At 47.0% G+C, this 19,378-nt stretch overlaps 1 protein-coding gene across 1 annotated transcript in view; it reads left to right on the forward strand.

Annotated features, from left to right (window-relative positions):
* Positions 1-16,203, forward strand: part of dph6 (diphthamine biosynthesis 6) — a 57,224-nt gene extending 41,021 nt beyond the window's left edge. Inside the window, exons 13-15 of the mRNA XM_048228607.1 lie at positions 5,099-5,338; positions 11,018-11,414; positions 15,875-16,203. Of these exons, the coding sequence (XP_048084564.1) occupies positions 5,099-5,338; positions 11,018-11,414; positions 15,875-15,993 (756 nt within the window). The 3' untranslated portion in view covers positions 15,994-16,203. The remainder of the gene's footprint in view (positions 1-5,098; positions 5,339-11,017; positions 11,415-15,874) is intronic.
* The last annotated feature ends 3,175 nt before the right edge of the window (positions 16,204-19,378 follow it).

The following is a 19,378-nucleotide window of genomic DNA, read 5'->3' on the forward strand; positions in this document are numbered from 1 at the left end:
TCGTTTTGTTGTTGCTTTTGTGTGTGTGTGTGTGTGTGTGTTTGTTGGGGGATGTGGTTGTGCTGAGGCTGGGAGGATGTTGCAGCGGGGTCCCCGGCGTTGGCCTTCCTTTGTGCATCTTGTACGGCTATTTCTGTGGCTGTTCCCATAACGCTGATGATGTGTGACAGTTGAGCATGGAAGGGTTAGGCCTAAAGTAGAGCACAAGCACAAGACAGAAAGGGCTTTTTTATATACACATCATCTTTTTGTTTTGCTTCCCATGAAGACACCTTTGATGATGAGGCCGCACTGCTCAGAAACTTAGCAGTGTGCAGGGGGCAAAGAAAGGTTATGCATGCGATGAGAATTTGAGTATTTGTTAAAAAATGGCTGCGAGTGTCAGAGGATCTGAATTACCTCGGGGGCGCGAGCGCGACGCGAGACCGTCTCCTAGTGCTCTCCCGCTCGGGAGACGTGATTGCCTTTGAATGCACTAATGCTGAAGAAGCCCAAAGACTGGAAGTTAGCTGAAGATGAATTCACAGCACACAGACCTGACAAACTGCCACCCACAGCAAAAAAAGGGACTGAACAATGTCACTCAAGAAATCCAATGGGAATGTAATACTTATTTTTCAATAGGAATATTACAGTGACAGTTTTTACACTAAACTTATATTAGAACATATGATCAAATATTTATTTTACAATGACCAATGTGCATTTTTCAAGAAAGTCTAATATATACTTTATTTAGGCCAATTTGTGTGGCTTTGATGTTGTAGATCTGTCCATATTTGTCCTAGGCTTTGAGTGATTTGTAGGTACACCACCATCTTTCATGTCAATCCTCTGTATAAGCAATCAGACTGGTATTACTATATTGATATATAATACTTTCTTTGATTATGTGGTGTTATAGGCCTTGTAGAGATGTAGGGATGTTGAAGAAGAAATCCAAGTAGCCTGAAGACCATATTGATTTGTTTGATTTACTTTTGCCAGCAAACCTCTAGTGTAAAGTGGCTTGGTTTATGGCAGTGAGTATATACACATTGGAATTAGCTTTTCCATAGTTCAATTATGCATGATTCAGGGGGGAAATGGGACCATTAGCATATCTGATGAAAGCCCAGCACTCTTTTTACTCGGCATGTCCTTGGAGCCAGTGAGAAGCCTGACTGTTCATCAATACCAGGTCACTTTACCCAGCATGGCCCATCCTCTCCACCAAACACCTCTTCAGCCAGAAAAAACACCCTGAAGAGAAAAAAAGACAGGAAAAATACATACCCCAAAGGTCACCTCCAACACCTTGTCGCACAACACAAATATAAATATGTAAAGTCAGAGCCATGCCTCAGAGACTTCCATAAAAGACCATTAAAACACCTCAGACGTGTTGAAGTGTCACGGAAGGTTCCAGAGCTGCCGCGCCCAGACCAGTCAGAGCGATCATTTACATACGTGTTAGAGTCTCCAACCCAGCAGAGACCTTGGGGCTCAATGACCTTTTGACACACCATTGGCTTTATGAAAAATGATGGTGTTTAAGCCATGAAATAAAGGTCGATAAAGCATGAAGCCAAAAACACGCATTTAATTAATGCAGTGAAAGTGGCCAGCGTTATGATGGATCTAAGTGTTGCGTGGATAAAGTTTTCGCTGCTGTGAGGAAATCAGTCTGAAATAAGTTTCATAACGTCATATTTCATCCCCTCTCACATTAATAGCCTGCAATGAGATTCACTGGCGGCAAAATGTAAATTGCAGGCCATTTTTAGAACTGGATGTTTGAAATAATTATTTTTAGTAGAAGCAGTGAAATGTTTGAGTCTTGCAAAGACATTGTTGTAATACCCTATTTGCTGTGTAATGCAATGTAAAAATGCAGCTGAAAAAAAATTGTGAATGTTCCCCCATTTCAGAACAATTATATTTTATGTTGGTCTTTTGACAAATAATCTGCAAGCGATGGAAAGTTAAATGAAATATGTGATTGTTTGACCCTAATGAATATTAAACGTTTCTTCCTGGCCTATTAAAAATGCATGTGGCACAGCGGTTGTTGATCAGGTTTAGGACACCCATGCAAATTGGACTGTCTTCCCTGTCAACACGCGCCGATGAATAATGTAGTTGTGTTGTATATTCAGAGACGCGCCATTGACAGTCAATTAACAAGTTTGATTGGTGTGTGAACTCATTCTTTTGAACTGTTAATTTTATGTAAATAGTATTCCCCTCGCAGGCTCGCCACAGAAAGCCATGCCCCCGCCCCCTTGGTGCAAGGAGTCACCTGAGCCAGGCCCTTAATAATTGATCATTACACACCTGCTTGGTGAAGCTATGGGAGTTTTTTGTATAATAACAGTCGAGGGGCTTTGCTGTGGCCTCTTTTGATATTCAAATCAACAAATAAGGCCCCCCCTTTCCCACCTCCTCTCTCTTTTTTAGATAAAAAGCGGTGTGGGTTTTTTGATGGCTCGCTAAGCCAAAGAGATCCTCGGCGTGCGTCCGAGCTGATCTGAGATTCCGCGGTGAGGATCTGATAGCGTTTGATGGCTCATAAGTGGAATGCCAATGACGATTTGTTGCAGACGTCTCGGGCCGCTTATGCCGTGCCGTTGCCGACATAGATGTATTGCTCGCGCTTTTGCCGGGTAACGCTTGCAGGTAAATGATCCAGTGATTGATCCAGCTATTTGAAAGCCAGAAGCCCCCCAACCACCCACCCACCACAACCCCCACACACACCCCCAACCCTTCCCATCTCCAGCCCTGTCCCAGTAATTTGGAGCAGCAGAGGCAGATGCTGAGGATTCATCAAAGTTGACAAGTGAACCCAGGAGCAAGGAATCATGGGAAACCTATATGATTATGGAAATGGATGTGACTGTATCGCCCCTCCAGCTAAGCGTCCCTCTTTTTTTCCTCCTCCCGATCTGTTATTCTCAAATCACATTTCACAAAAACTGCTGATTTTATTAAGACTAACGCGGGGAAGAGCACTTACTCATGCCTCAGCCACATCTGAACATGCCATTGAGCTGCCATTTTGCTTCGAAACTTTTATTTTGTTTTAGAATCATGCAAAATGCTTGTTGCTGATTGGTTCCAGCACCAGTGTGCGGCTATCTAAATCGGCACGGGGGAAGAATAGATTTCCAAAGGCCTGGACTAATACTCCAAGTCACTGCTTAACCTGGTAATCTGGTTTGGAAATGTGATCCTCATTTATGTATGTTAAGCGGTTAAAGACCTTGTTTCACGCGAGGTATCAATTGATCAGTTCCTCTCTGATCCCTGGAAAGGTCACCATCCACCCCACCCCCTTTCCAGCCTGGCTCACCAGTGTTAAATACCTTTGCCAGAGCCCCAATTAACACTGTTTACTCAGGCCATAGCAGACTGGCCACAGTTTGATCCTTGCAGTTTAGCAGTCGCACTATGAGTCTCTTTGGGCCTGACCTCTCTAAATGCCAGCTAGCATCCTGCATATCTGCCTGCATTAATCATATGGATTTTAGGCGGCTGAACAGGATTGATTGTAGGACTGTTCCCTAACAAGAGTTAATCTTAGATTTCCAGCTAATTATCACATAGCTAATTATGCTAATGATCTTGCACAACAGTTAAGATGTATGCAAGCTCACGTGCAAAAAATAGAAGCTCACGTTTGGCTAATAGTGTGAAACGTACATTTTAGGTGGCAAAATAGCATAAAAGGTGTAACTTGTTAATTGATGCTCTGCTATTCAAACATAGCTCTGTAATTGATGCTAATTTGATTGTTGCACCTCCTTGATTGGAAGCCAGGGGGATTCATGGTGTACTACCCAGCACTACTGTGTTTGAGAAACAAATACGTTTACCCCGTGGTGTGTGAAAAATTCAACAGAGAGTAGTCTCCTTGCCCAAATAAAAAAAGGTCTCTTGTACTCTCTCTGGATGTTTGCTGGTGTGAGAGGGTGTGTTTCAAATCTCAATCGATAAGTTGGTATCACTTAATTTAAGAGAAAGCACAATGTCATCACAAGCCATTTCTCTGTTTAGAGGCAGAGAGGCATTTATCACTTTTGACATGTTACCAAGCTGCCGCTGCCGTCTTGCCCCCTTTTTTTCCTCCAGCAGTGGGGGGAGTGTGTAATTGTGTTTCAAGCGATGGATTGATTTTGAGGCGAGATTTATTCCCCGAACCGAGGAGCCTGTGCATCAACCTCATGGCCGAGCCCAGCTGCAAGAAAGAGAGAGAGAGAGAGAGAGAGAGAGAGAGAGAAGGAGAAAGCAAAGCAAAGCAGAGAGGCATGTGCATGGAGGAAAGAAAATAAACTCCTTGAAAAAGTGTTTTGCGCCAGACGCTTGGATGGATGCAAAAGCGTTTTCAGGATGAGACGGGAAGGGGTAACTCAAGCCAGGTGTTCTCGGGGTGGTGCTGGTGTTCTAGAAACGGAACGTACATTTCGGAGTACCTCAGCAGTCGCTGTTAAATGGCACAGTAGTGAGTTCCAGCGCACTCCCCATTCCCGTCCCAGGAGAATAATGAAGTGCTTCTCTCGCCGATGTGTCTGTCGTCTGCTCCGCCACCACCTGACGGGGCCCCCGAGACAGACACACTCGGCAGCCCCCCTCCCCAAGCACACATTCCCTTTCCTCTGGCCTCCTCCAGCTAGCTCCTCCATGGGCCCATGTGCCCATGTGCCAGCCAGTTCCAAAACACCTCATAAATCACCGCATCAGGATTTAGCAATGATCGAATTTTGGCCGTTGTTCCAAAATAAATCGAGTGAGCTGGAAATACTGACACGAGTAAGCACTTGTGTGGATCCTCTGCTCAGAGCAGCTTTATTGCTGAGGCCAAGGCAGATACGCATCTGTGAACGTCTGTGCCATTTGCCTTTTGGGAACTATAAGATAAAGCCTCACGGACAGAGAACCTTTCTATATGTTTAACATATTACTTCATGCGGCTAATCAGTGTAATCACTGTTCCAGTGACATGCCTGAAGGTAGGATGCATGTTAATGCCTGTTGTCATGTGCTGTGTATGCACGTTCACAGGTGCATACTGTATACACATATGTTGACGTGAATGTGTGTGTGTTTGTTTGTGCAGGTGGACGAGGCAGCCTTCTGCGCCGGGCAGATCGCACTGGTCCCCTGCAGCATGCAGCTGGTAGCGGGGGGAGCGGCGCGGCAGGCCCAGCTGTGCTTCGGCCACATGGCACGCGTGCTGGAGGCACTGAGCTCCAGCCTCACACTGCACCATGCCCTGCAGGCCCACTGCTACGTCACCCAGCCTGGGCACATACCCGCCACCAGGGCCGTCTGGCAGAGAATGCTGGGGCACGCCGAGGTGAGTCACCTCCCATTTATATGTTATATTTATTATTTACTTTTTGGGGATTTATTTTAAGCTACTTTTCATTCTGTAGATAGAAATACTCCATTCTGGTGGCAACTCGTTTGGATTCTGCAAAGGGACAGAATAGGAAATGCTTGAGGTTTAGTGAGTCATCTGTGAAGGATGAGCGGATGAGTGTTGCAAGCCTAGATCTTAGAGTGGTTTAACAACAGGACGGATGCCTTATGTGGTGCACATAGCAGATTGTCAGTTTAATAGTCTGCACAGGGTTAGGCTGCAATTTGGGGAGGTTATTACTGTCTGTGGAGACGGTGGTGGGTCATGCCAGAGAGAGGCCTTTAAAACACAACAGACTTTTGGCTAAATCTCTGTGGGCCGATCTCCTCTGTGACTCAAGGACGAGCGAAACCCAGACTCTCGGGTGACCGTGGCTATTGTCCCTTCTGAAAATCCCCTCTCCCCCTAAACGCACATGTGATTTGCGTGAGCACAACACTAGCAGATCTTGACTGCTTCCCTTTTCTCTTCCCCATCACCCGCCCCTCCCACCTCTGGAGGAAAAGAGCTGATATTTACCAGTATGAGCGCTCATGAAAACTTGATGATCTGGGAAACGCTGGTGTCTTTGATAATATGGAGCTCAGCACAGGAGCAGATGTCTTCCTTAGAGCCTCCTTAATCCTTAACCCCATCCACCCTCCACCCGTCCCCTCCCCTCTCCTCCGCCCCCTCTGCCCTCCACCCCTAGCACCTCCACCCGCGTCACCCTCCCAGAGCTCGGCTTGAACCCTCTGAGCAGCTTACCTCCCCCCACCCCACACACACGCCTCCCCAGACTCCAGCAGGCTGCCATCGGCCCAGCTCAGGGAGTGAGGAGGAGAGCGAGGGATGGACAGAGGTGGAGGGAGAGAAGAGAGAGAGAGAGAGAGAGACAGAGGAAAGTAGAGTGCAGGACGGATGTCGCTCAGAGAGGGACATGAACACCCAAAACGCTCAAGCAGGGGCAGGGGGCCAATCTCGCACCCACCTGTTTGCCAGCGTGTGGGGTGTTGGCACTGCCCTTCTGAGCAAGTGTGCACTGAGAGTGGTGGGCTCCAAGCTTTGTCAAACTGACACTTGGATAATAGAATGTGTGTGTGTGTGTGTGTGTGTGTGTGTGTGCGCGTGTGTGCGCGTGTGTGCGCGTGTGTGCGCGCGTGTGTGTGCGTGTGTGTGTGTGTGTGTCGGTTGCCCTGTGCTGGAGTGCAGCAGGGATGGCAGGGCTGGGCCGAGCCTCTGTTTCATCCTGGGCCGGGGTTGAACGGCTCTCCCCTGGGGTGGGGATTAGGCTGAGCGCCACCGCTCATTTGAAGTGAGCGTAATGAGAATATTTAACACAGGTCAAACACAGATAACACAGCCCCCGTGGAGAGACCCGAATATTTTACCCACCCTCGCGCTTCTCACAACTGTGCCAGCGCTCCCCCCGACACCGACGCCAGCCAAGCGGCAGCCAAAGAACAATAGTAAATTATGGAAAGCCACTGGGATAAAAAGATGGTTGGTGCTGTGTGACTTTGGAGCTTTGGTTAGCGTGTTCACATATGAAATGCATCTCCGGAGTAGTGGTAAAAGGGTTGGGTTTGTGCAAAATGGGACACGAGGAAATGGTTAAAGATGTCTAATCGTTCCAAACGGTGCCGAAATAAACTCGAGGGATGCGGATCAGCGTGGATTTGATTTTGAGACGTCAGCCGGGCTTTTTCTGACACCACGTCCTGTTTATGAGGAAGCAGCAGCAGGCCCTTGTGACTTCTCAAGGCCCGCCTATATTTCTTTGTTTCCTATCAAGTAAACTTTCACAACTTTTACTGCAGTGTATGCGTGTGTACAGAGGATTTGGCTGGTGAATAACAACTTCCATCATTCACACCCATTTGGCACCCATGTATTTCAGTTTGCGCAGAAACCAGTCAACCTTGTTGCTCTTTCTGATAGCTTGTGTTCGCACCTGTCTAAGATTAACATACACACACAAACACACACACACACACACACACACACACACTCTCACACTTTTCAGCTGTCATTTAATTCATTGTGTTTGACGTAAAATCAGTCACCATGTTCCTCTTTCACAAGCAACCTGAGGTGGCAAAATTGCACAACCCTTTTTATCGAATTGTTTTTCCCCCCAAATATAATGCAGGCAAAACAATTTATGGTGTTTACTGCAGATGCAAACACACAACATAACCAGCAATCAGACCAGCCAAGCCGGACGAGACGAGGCCGCTCAGGCGGAAGGCTGTACTAATAGCAGGGACGTGTGTGTGTGTGTGTGTGCGCGCGCGCATGAGGGGGGCCCTGGGCTGATGCGGAGCGTGGCCACATTGTTTTCTTGCGCTTTGATAATTTCTCTAATCAGGTGGACGGAGAAGCTCAGGGGGGTTAATTGGGAGCGTGGTGCGGATGCCGCATGTGTGAAATAGTCTTTGTGGAGCGTCGTTTGGTGAGTGAGGCCTTGGTGTGTTGGGCTGGGGTGGGGTGACGCGTTGGTGTGGTGTATTTGTATATGAGTTTATTGTCTTTCTTCTAAATGCTGTTACATTTAAAAGTTTACTATACTCATCTAGCCAAACTTTCTTCATGGCGTGAATATATTCCACAGACCTGGAATATATCCTTCCTTATGGGGATATCGTTGCTTTTATGTCAATACCACACTCAAACCATCGCTTATGAATACATAAAAAATGGAGAGAGCCATGAGCTAATATTTGTCTATGACTTCAGTCATTGAAATAGGTACTTTTCTGACTTCATCCACCCAAATGCTGAGTGATATGTTTGTAGTATGACTCAAGGATTTCCTGTATCCCCTGTCCTCCCATGCCAGCCCCCCCTCCTGCTCCACATTTCCAAACATTTAGGGGCCCCACACTCGTCCCCCCCCCCCCTGCCCACTTTTGGAACTGGTGCCACCAAACCACCAGCAGCAGCAGCAGCAGCAGCACTGGTCTGGTTTACACAGGCGGCCCCCGCCTAAGCGAGAGGAAGCGGTGGATGTGACGGGAGAGTGGAGTGTGGGCCAGAGTGCGGCCGGCAAGCCCAGCCGATGAAGGCCTCCCGCTGGGCAGGAAATGTAGGGGAACTGCCTGAGCATCCAGGCCCCATCAGCCTCCCGCTGCTCGCGGCCTTTACACCACTTCCTTATTATGGTGTTTACCGTTTGGCTTTCACGCCTCCGCAGCTCTGTCGCTCTCTCTCTCCCTCTCTCTCCCTCCCTCTCTCTCTCTCTCTCGCCAGCATCCACTTACTTTTCTACAGCACGCTTGTTTCGCTCTTTTTTTCTCTCTCTCTCTCTCTCTCTCTCGCCAGAAAGAGAGAGCACTTTCCTAGGACGAATTCTCCTCTCCGTTTGCTTCAAGCTTGACACGCAAGAGTCAAGTGGGCAAGGCCTGCGAGAAAAGGGGGTGAGAAAGAGAGAAGATCGGAGAGAGAGAGAGAGAGAGAGAAAAAGAAAAAAGATGAGTGGAAAAGGCAAAAGCTGGAGGAAATCAGGTCACCCTGACGGTGTGGGTCCAACAGACCGTCTCACCTGCTGGAGTGCAGATGGAGCTGAGGGTGTGTGTGTGTGTGTGTGTGTGTGTGTGTGGGAGGTGTGTGTGTGGTGGAAGGGGGAGCAAGCGCCTGCGCCCACTGTAATGAAGTAATAGATGGATTGCATTAAAGGCATGCAGGGAGGCTGGTGGGGTGGTGTGTGCAGTGGTAAGGGGGGCAGCGCTATCGCATAGACAGGCCCACTCCAGGCACTCAGCTCGGCCATATATCAACATTTGTCACCCTTTTATTTTATTGGATTAATCTAATAAATGATTTCTTGTCAAGTAGGGTGTCAGGCGGCGGAGTGCTTTCACATCTGGCAGAGAAGCGGTGATGAAGTGCTGGAGCTCAGTCTAAACCAGAGCTGGGGTTGCACTTACAGACATACACACACACACACACACACACACACACACACACACACACACACACACACACACACATACATAGAAACCTCGGAGAGGTCTTAAGTGAGGATATAAACCAAGGAATGTTGTTGACTTAACAGACTCAGACAAGTTGAGATGAGGGGGAGAAACAAGTAAAAAAGTCATAAAAGTTCATATTTTTCAAAGGTAGTGACCTGCAAGAGGCTGGTGTTGTGTTAGTCACGGCACATACACACACACACACACACACCAATACACAAACACAGAACTCACACATACATACAAATACACATGCATAGACGTGTGCACAGTAAAATCATACCCAGACATGCACACATAGGCACGTACTACACATGCAATCACGTCACAACGATTACTCATACACACACACACACACACACAGACACAGACACACGCACGTAACGGCAAAGCAGCAGGGCCACAGGGCTGGCCTTTAAGCCTGGCTGAGCAGCCCCCCCCCACCTAGCGCCACCCCCACCCACAGGCCCCTGTGTGGCGTCTCAGGGCAATCGCTATTGACAAGCGGCGCGCGCCGGCCCCTCTTGGAGCCCCCACCGCTCCCGTTAAGTGCTAATCTAACATTTATCAAAGGCCCCGCAATATATGTATCCTGTCATGCCACTCAAGAGCAAACAGGTTTTTCTGATCTCTAATACACTGCACCCCCTCCCTGCTCCCATTCCACACACACACACACACACACACACACACACACACACAAACACACACAAACACACACACACACCCCTCTCATACCCCTTCCCCCTACTCTCATCCATCCACTTGTTTTTTGTTGTCACACACTTTTGGCGAGATTGGCTGTTGATGCACAATTAGGCCTTTGCTAAAGTTTAATCTCGAGGTAAGTGCTGCATTCATGTAGACAGTGGGATGGGTCAAGCCGGGCTTGTGTGCTACATGGAGAGGTTGGAGGGGGGTGTGAGGGGGGATGGGGTAGGGGTGTGTGGGACAAAAGGACACACGTCTTTCTTGTCAATGACTTTTTTTTATTCCGAAGCTCTTCTCTGCTCTTTTTTTTAGCTTTGGAGCGAATTTCAAAATAAAGTGTATGTAACCTGTCATTATTCTGCACTTACAGAGAGGGGTGTAAGTGGATGAAAATTGATCCAGCAAATTGAAAAGGGGGTTAAGTGTTTTTGCCCTATCGACTTCAGGCAAAATGACTGTTTTATAAAACACTCATTTCTCCCCCATTAGCCGATGAGGCTGTCGCTCAGAATTATTTGAGAGGGCCGACATTGTACCACCGGCCAGCAGAAGACCTCAGGACTGATAATGGCCCACATATATGTGACGCATGTGGATGAAAACAGATTTCAACTCTGTTGATTACATCATTAAGGCCCATCATGGCGGCTAGCTAATAAGCATCTGCGGTGTGAGATGTTGTGAAATAGCTGAGATATCGGCTGCGCCCCCACATTCTCTTTTCAAAAATCTGAACTTGGTTGAATGCCGTGTTGCACTGTGTTGTTACCCAACTAAATTTTGAGTTTTTGTCAGTTCAATGGCAGGTTGATGATGTGACAAGGCCTCTCATTGTCAAATTACACAAGCATGATGATTAATGTGTAGTTGGAAGGTAGATAGAGGCCCATACTGACAGTCTGTGTTGTGTAGAAAGCAATTGATCATGTCATGTTTTGGTTGACAGGAGGACAGTTATGAGGAGCCAGAGATGCATTGTGGGCCGCTGGTGGTGGCCGTGGTGCCCTCTCTGCCCCGTGGAGCCGCCGTGGAGCTGCACGTCATGGCGGTCCAGGATGAGCCCGTCGAGCGGACCTTTTCCCAGACCACCACCCGGTTGCCCGGTGCCATCCTCTCAAGTCAACTCATGCAGGCCGGCAATGGTCACTGTGCAACTCTATCCCTGTCCGTGAGCACGGGAACCTTGGGTTTAGACTCCACCAAGTTGGAGCCAGGGGTCGTTCTTGGGGCCCTCGGCAGTGCTTTTCTGGACTCTGTGAAGAAACTGGACCAGCAGCTCTCTCCGCTGTGCTGCAGGGGATTCTACAAGCTCAGCAATGCTGTAGGCCAACAGCTGGCTACAGGTAGGCCAATCACAGCTCCTCCACAACAACTTTTCTCATTTTTCCCCCCTCTCCCTCCCTCGGCTTTCAGGCCTGCAGAGCTCTAAACAGCCCCCAGAGTCATTTGTCATCATCGGCAATTGAACTTTTGATTTATATCTGTTGCTTTCATGCCGTTGAATGGAATTGAAATCATCTGGCAGGTTCCTTTGTCATCGTTACAGCTATCTCTGCCTGTCTCTTCCCTCTCTTCTTTTCTCTCTCTCTCTCTCTCTCTCCCTCTCTCGTCTCTTGCTCTCTCTTTCTCTCTTCTCTTGCTCTGTCTCTCATCCGCCCCTCCTCGCTTTTATTGTGTTCTTATTTATCCCGAATTGCGTTTATTTCAACCCCCCGGAGAGCATTTCTGTCCTTTGAGAAGGACGAGCCAGACGTACATAAACTTGACACGATTGTTGCATCGTCGAAAACAATCAATTAGCGGCATGAACCCGAGCCAAAGCCCAGATTTTACTGTCGTTCTGCAGGCCTCGCCCCCACTCGTTATTATGGGGGAAATGAAATTAGTCACATGTGATGAATAGTGATGAAGACAGTTCTGAGGGGATTTTTTTTGCTGTCATGCGATCCCAGTGCACAGGAAAGCAAAAAAAAAGAAACCCTAATCATCAAGATGCAGCACACCGTGCTCCGTGTCCCTCTATGGCTTCAGGTTGATGCCCAGCAGATTTGATCTGGCAATTTGGACTGAAAGATGAGTCAACCCAAACAAGCACATGGCCACAGAGTCCTCCATTGTGTGCAGTGTCACGCTTTTCAGCAATTGCCAAAACAAATATGCTCTGCTTATTTTTAACCTGATCAGTTTTGTCAAGACACTAGTGATTATTTAAAACCACCGAGCCTTGATCTATTCTTTTCAAATCATTTACTAGTGCAGATGTCCCAACTGGAGAGCAGAGAGTACAGACAGTGAGCCCCCCTTTTTACCCTTGACTGAGGCTGTGACCATGTGCACCACTGTCCAGCTCCATATGCTCAGATGCGTAGCGCTAAATGCACTTATCGACTTGTCACTGGAGTGGAATCCGTTACAGTCCCCTGGCAGACAGCCCCGTGCCCTGGGAGCGTGCTGCGGGGCCGGCTTCATGGGTCACAGCCTCTGCTCGTCGGACGACGTCTCCATAAGTTACATCGGGAGAACAGGGGGAAAACTGGCACCTCCAGTGTTTAGTCATCTCGGCTGTTGAAAAGGGCATGCTTTAGCCGGGGCGTAAAGAACGAGGCACACGAATGAACACACACACGTGCGCGTGTGCGTGCGCTTCAATCAGCAATGCTGGCTGGGACTCCCAGCTGACAGGTGGACACGGCTAAGGGTCATGCCAGCAACGGCTGGTTTTTAATAGGATGACTCAGCGAGTCTCAACATTTCACATCTGTGCCGACGATTTGGCAGCTATTCCCAAAGGGTTTCGACATAGATTTTTATAACTTTTGTATAGATAGATTTCATAGCCGGATATCAAAAAGGTTTTGTTATGTTTTTTTCTGGAATATCGATATCAATTTTGTGTAATTCTCTAAAAAAAAAAAATCCTCTGCATTTATACTTACAGTTGCATATCAAAATCCTATTCTGGTAGTTCAACATTGTCGGAAATGGAAAAACCGGAGTCTTCCAACAGATATATCACAGACGTGGAACACCACTGCGCTCCTTTGGCCATGCCAGCCAGTATTGTTCAGTCACCTCGGCCTTAATGAACAATTTTCATGAGCCGATGCCTACTAATTGCCCACTCGTTTGCCGGTTAATTTGAAACAGTTTGAGGTTCACTGTAGCACAGCTACCAAATAGCAGCTCAGGGCTTTACCCCCCTCCTGCCCACCCCACCCCCTCAGTATAGGCCCAGTAGGCATTAGCCATTTTAATATCAAATCACCCTATGCCCATCATGCCAATACTGCCCTGGAGAATTATGGATATGCTTCTCTATTGATTCATTGAGAAAAAACAGCAAAATGAGCTATTATGGTATTATAATGCACATTGGTGGCCATTGAAAGAGTGCAGCAGTTGGCGAGAAGTGCTGTATTCTGCTGAAGCAGAATAATGGCCAGTATCCTTGGGTGGCTGCTGGGTGAATGGGTTAGTTCCATACTGTTTGCTAATGTGATTGCTTTCAGGATTAGGCTAATGGCCTCTGACCACTGTGGCTACAGTCTACTCCATTCTCTCTCTCTCTCTCTCTCTCTCTTGCTCTCTCCTTTTTTTCTTCTTCTCTGGCCTTCTCTCGCTCTCCCTCTCTCAGTCCTCTCACTCAGGAGTGCTGTCAGGGGGGAAGAGGGGATGGGAGGAGCGAGTGCTCAAGGTTGACCCGCATGGTTGGCTGGGACATGTTTCAGTCTTGTAAAGTGATTGTCCATTTGAAGTCTCTCTCTTTCTCTCTCTCTCTCTTTCTCTCTCTCTCTGTCTCTCTCTCTATCTCTCTCTCTCCCACCTCTTTCTCTCTCTTTCTCTCCTTCCTTCTCTCTCTCTCTCTCTTCTCTCTCTCTCTCTCTTTCTGTCCTCCCTCTCTCTCTCTGCCTTTCTCCATCTCTCTCTCCCTCCCTCTCTCCCTCATGAACACTCGATCAGGTCACTCTGACAGTCGATCGGGTCACTAGGTTTCACCTTCACCTCCCATCAGCATATAATGGCACCTCTGGATAAAGCCGCCGAGCTCAAAGCCCAAGAACAGGCCCCCGCATAAAAAAACGTCCACGTTTTAAAGGCCGTCTGACCGCCTCTAATGTCACCATTTATTTCCTATGATCTCTCCACCACTCCACGTTGTCTGCTGTTGATCTCAGGAGTGGCCCAAACCCCAGGGCGAGCTTTCTACTCACATCAAAATGTTTGGTAATTCTTCAGGTTCTTTTGTCTCTTTATGTCTGCGCTAAATTCAAATAAAACCGACTGGTTTTGAATCAGCGGACAGAGAGCTAATGAGCTTGTGTGGGCTCTTTGAGTCGGCGTGAGGCTCACCAGGCCTGTTTGTCATGAAAGTGGACGCTGCTTATTAAATGGGACTGCACTGAGCCGTAACCTCTCCCTCCACGTTTGCCCCTCATGCACAACACACGAAACTCTCACTTTTTGTCTGCAAAAAAGTAAGTAGTGAAACATAAATTTGAAATAATATAAATCAATAATAAATAAATATATTTGTACATGAAAGACATTAATCTCAAAGTCAAACCCGCCATCTTTGATTCTGCTCCTGCTGTCTCCCTACGTGCAGTTGAACCTTCTCACTACTCTCCCTCGTCCCTCTGCGTGTTTGTGCGGACCCAGCCAAACACTTGAAATCAGACATCCACAAACTCAACTAAACAAATTACCGTAACCAAAACAAACTGAAGTGACATCATGTCTCAGGGCTTTGGCCTTAGAGCACATGCCACACTCCCTCTCAAGGTCCACTTTCACACAGGCACGCATTTCCATGGCGACAACACCCCCTGCCAAACAAATGTAGGCGCCAGGGACGCGGTGGGCCCAGCCAACCTATGGGAACGCTTGTCACCAATTAGCAGGCTGGCAGGCAGAGGCTTGCGATGTTGCTCAAGGCTGTGAACGAGCTCGGCTGACACGCGTGTGGACAAGGCCACTACAAGACGGCGCCTTCTCAGATGACCGCTGCTCATCTGTTGTCTGGAGTACTACTGCCCCCACCTCGCCCTCACTCACCCCCAGCATGCCCCCTACGCTCTGGTAACTTGACTCGTGCTGGTCAACTCAACATCCCGTCCAACATCCCCAGCGCAACAGGGATTTGGGATCAATTCGACAGGATCGTCCAACAAGCTGCTAATTTGTCCTCGATTGCCACGCCAATGACTTTGCTTTTCCCATTCATGTGTGTGTGTGTGTGTGTGTGTGTGTGTGTGTGTGTGTGTGTGTGTGTGTGGTGAGTGTGTCCTCTGTGGTGTCTATGTCCGCATGCTAATTCATGTGTGTGTATAGTATGGTATTTGCCTGTGTGTTTCCAGTAGTGAGTAGCTGAGAGAGAGAGAGAGGAAGGGAGGGGGGGTTAGTAGCTTAGAGTGCAGCCCACGCTCACCATATGCCGGCACTGCAGGGAGTTGAATGGAGGGCTACAATCTGCTAGGGAGTTGAGGACGTCAATAATTTGTGAATAGTTATGTGCTCCACGGTCGAAGGGTTAAGTGCAGCCTCTTTTCTGGGGGCAGGTCCAGCGGGATCACCATCTTCTGGGCCGTGCGTCTGAACCCGAGGTGAAGGCTCCTCTGGAGGTTTCGAGAATCCAGTTTGAACGTGAACACTGTAGGTTTGATTACTTCTCTGTCTGCTGCCTCACTCTGTTTTTGTCTTCCTCTCTCTACCATCTCCTCTTGCTCGCTCTCTCTCTCTCTCTCTCTCTCTTTCTCTCTGTCACTCTCTATGTTTCTCTCCCGTCTTTATTTCTCGTTCTCAGGTCTGGAAGAATGCTTGAAGCAGTCTCTTGGCCAAGTGAGTCCAGCTGTGGTCCTGGTTCCGGTTCTGGATCTGCCAGACGGAGCAGTTCTCCACCTGTCGTGTTGGCTCAGTACGTAGAGGACTCCTGACTAAGCTCCACACTCGAGTCACACACACACCAGGATTCCTCCTTCTTCATGAGCCTGATGTGAGGAGACTTCTGCTCCCATTCTACACCCATCAATAAACTGCATTTTTTTTATTATCATTCTGTTGGAGTTAACTCATCACAACACAAATATATGATATACACATGGGAATTGTTTTTTTAATAATAAAAAAATCTATAAATTATTGAATTGTGGGTCTGGTTCTTTGCAAGAAATCAACAAAAGTGAATTGAGGTTTAGTTTTCAAGCTCCTTGTTTTTTATCCAGTATACTGGAACCCACTTCTTAAATAGTGTGCCTTTTGAGCTGTACAGTTCTGTGTTAAAGTGTGTTTAGGTGGAGCTGTATGTGGCCAAAGCCCTGTAATCCTATGCTTCCCTCCCCAAGTCTATATCTGGGCCTAACTCCGACGACATCAGAGGGAGTTGTGTCCTCCATGGGCTTCTCCAGCAGACAGCAGCCATAAAACAGCAGTGCTGACCCAAGCCCATGTCTCCCACTAGCCTGTGCTGGCCTCCTGCTCCCTCTCACTTTGTGCTTTATCCAGTGAGGTTACGTTCAGGCTCCAGACATCCCCAGCAGCCTATCCATGCTAATCCATCCATGTGCCGAGTAAAATGTATGGATTGACTTGTTGACAATCTCTCTCTCTCGCGCTCACACTCTCTTTCTCTCTCTCTCTCTCTCTCTCTCTCTCTCTCTCTCTCTCTCTCTCTCGTGTGTGGGCGAGGGACTTGTTTGTTTCGCTCTCATGCTTCACGAGGTAGAAATGTGTTATTGTGTAATGGGCAATCAGACCCAAGCACCTGAAAAGATTAAGCCTCTTTATGCTCCCTATCGATTCCCACAGTCGTGGTTAATAGGTGCTCCCTCTGCACACAGCTGTAGGGCATTGGTGAGCAGTGCGTGTCTTGTGTCTGTGTGTTTGTGGATGTTTGTCTGCGGTGTATTTATTAACAGAGAGGAATGAACTATTTCACTTGCTTCAAATTTGGGCCCTGAAAAAAAAAAGATCATAAACTGTAATTGGCAAGTTTGATTGTAGTTCATCTGGACCCCAGATTTGCGCTTCATTTTGCCCTGAGATGGCAGCACTTCGCCTGCCTATCGATCTGCACTCACTCTTTGTTGTTATCCATCATGTGTGAAAACAAATCAGAGTGAACCTCATACATGTCATTGAACGAAAAACAACAAGGAGGCTAGTAAAGAAAGTACACGGCGCATGCCGTGTTTAGATGGAGTTGGGGAGGTCTTAAGTGCACCTGGAGGACACAAGTGTAAGAGCACATCATTCCAGGGATATCATTATCTACAGATTGTCATTGTAAAGGCTGCTATTGTGTGACCCGTCCTTTGAAGTAAAAGAGGAGAATGCAATAGGCAATATGTGGACAGGGGTCATACGTATGCTCAGTTCATTTTCAGAACTCGACATGCTATACCTCATACGTGACGTATCGCAGGGTGCTATGCTGTTCCAGGCGCCAGCATGCACAACTGCGGTGGACAATGATTGCACTCACTCTAACACGGATGGACACAACACAGGACTGTCTCTTTCTCAGACATTCTTGTGTGTTTTCTTCGCTCTGCATTTTGACTAACCGCAACACTGGTACTCATCACTCAAGTGTTAAATCTGTTGAGAACGGATGAATTTATTTTATTGACTCAAATTGTCATCTTTTTTTTTTTTTCCCCATGCACATATTGGATAGGGCTGGGAAGCGCACACACAATAGTGTGTTTGGCGCATATTTTCCTTTGTGTGTCATGCAGACCAAGCCACCGGGTCTTGTCATTGTGGTCAGCCACATGTGCTCTGACTGTGCACTCCAGGCTTGAGGCTACATGGGCAGCTTTGTAGCCAGCACCATCCCTCTCCACCACCACCCCCCTCTCGCTGAAGGTTTTTGTCAACCCCAGGCTGTTGGGTGACTCAAGATCGTCCGGCTCCACTGAATGTACAGAAAACACCCCCACCCCCCACCTCATACTCATTTGTTTTTTTGTTGTTGTTGTTTTTTTTTTGGGGGGTCCACATTCTTTTATATCTGTCCGTCTGTCTGTTTGCCTTCGTCTGACCATCGCATTATGTGTCTGCAGTGGTCTGTCAAACATTAGTGATGTACTTTTAAAAAATGTGTTAACATGAAAACTACAGTTAGTAGTCATGAAAAGCATGAAAAACACACATTTGGCTATTTTGAAACAAATAACTATTAAGTGGTGAATGCTGCCATCGTGTGGCTGATGTAGTAATTGCACTTGTAGCGTTTCTATGAATTATATTTCTTTAACATGCTGTTGTGTGACATATATTGTTACATTGCATATTTGATATTGCCTACTCCAATATTACTACACTGCATATAATATTGCTTACACCATGCATATGTGATGCTTACACCATGAAAACCATAGCCTAGTATTAGACTGCAATTTCTCTGTAGTGGTTCATGAGTGCTTCAGGACAGGAAAATAATGTCAATTAAAATGCTGTCTTTTAAGTGTGTTTGTTTCTTAATTTGCATAAAGACAATGGTCTAAATACAATTAAGTAGTGAAGCAAGGTTTCCTTTTGAAAAGCCTAGACAAGAATAGAATTAGACGCATGGATGTATTTCTTAGCAACACCGAAACATTTGTTGACAATATTGCTAAACTGTTGTATGTAATGCAGGAGGTTTGGGTGTCGGATTCGGTGTTAAGATTTAGCAGGATTAAGTTCAGAGATGGTGTGAGGGATTTGCAGCCAGTGCCACCATTGCTGTGCTAATCCAGAGGCCAATCCCATTACTCAGCACCCCCAGAAAATGTGTCTTGCCTGTTGCCAAACATGTGCTTAAGGTTGCGCATTAATCTGGGGGATGCTGGCACATCCATTCAAATCTCCTTCTTATTCCGGGGCCATCCCTGACACATTTGTGCCTGTACTATTGAAGCAATTTGGACAATTTGTTTGGATTGAGCAGTAATTGTTGTCAGATTTGAAAAATACTAGGCTCTGGTTGATTGGCCTTGAATCAAACAGAGGCAGAAGTGGACGAAGTACACAATTCCTTTACTTACGTGAAAGTATACACCTTGTCAAATATTACTCCAATACAAGTGAAAGTTGCTAAGTCAGATTTGTACTTAAGTTGAAGTACAGAAGTACTTGTTTTAAAAATACTTAAGTATTCACAAGTATTTTTCCTTTTTAATGTATTTCAATGTAGACTAATGTTTATTTGGTCATTAATAGGATCCTTTGGCCAGTCATAGGACTTGAACAGACCTTTAGTTCCTTACATCCAACAAAAACATTTTGACCTATTTTCATAACATTTGCAACTATTCAAATTAAA

This window comes from Alosa alosa, chromosome 19 (assembly GCF_017589495.1).
Source record: "Alosa alosa isolate M-15738 ecotype Scorff River chromosome 19, AALO_Geno_1.1, whole genome shotgun sequence".
Lineage (NCBI taxonomy): Eukaryota > Metazoa > Chordata > Actinopteri > Clupeiformes > Clupeidae > Alosa > Alosa alosa.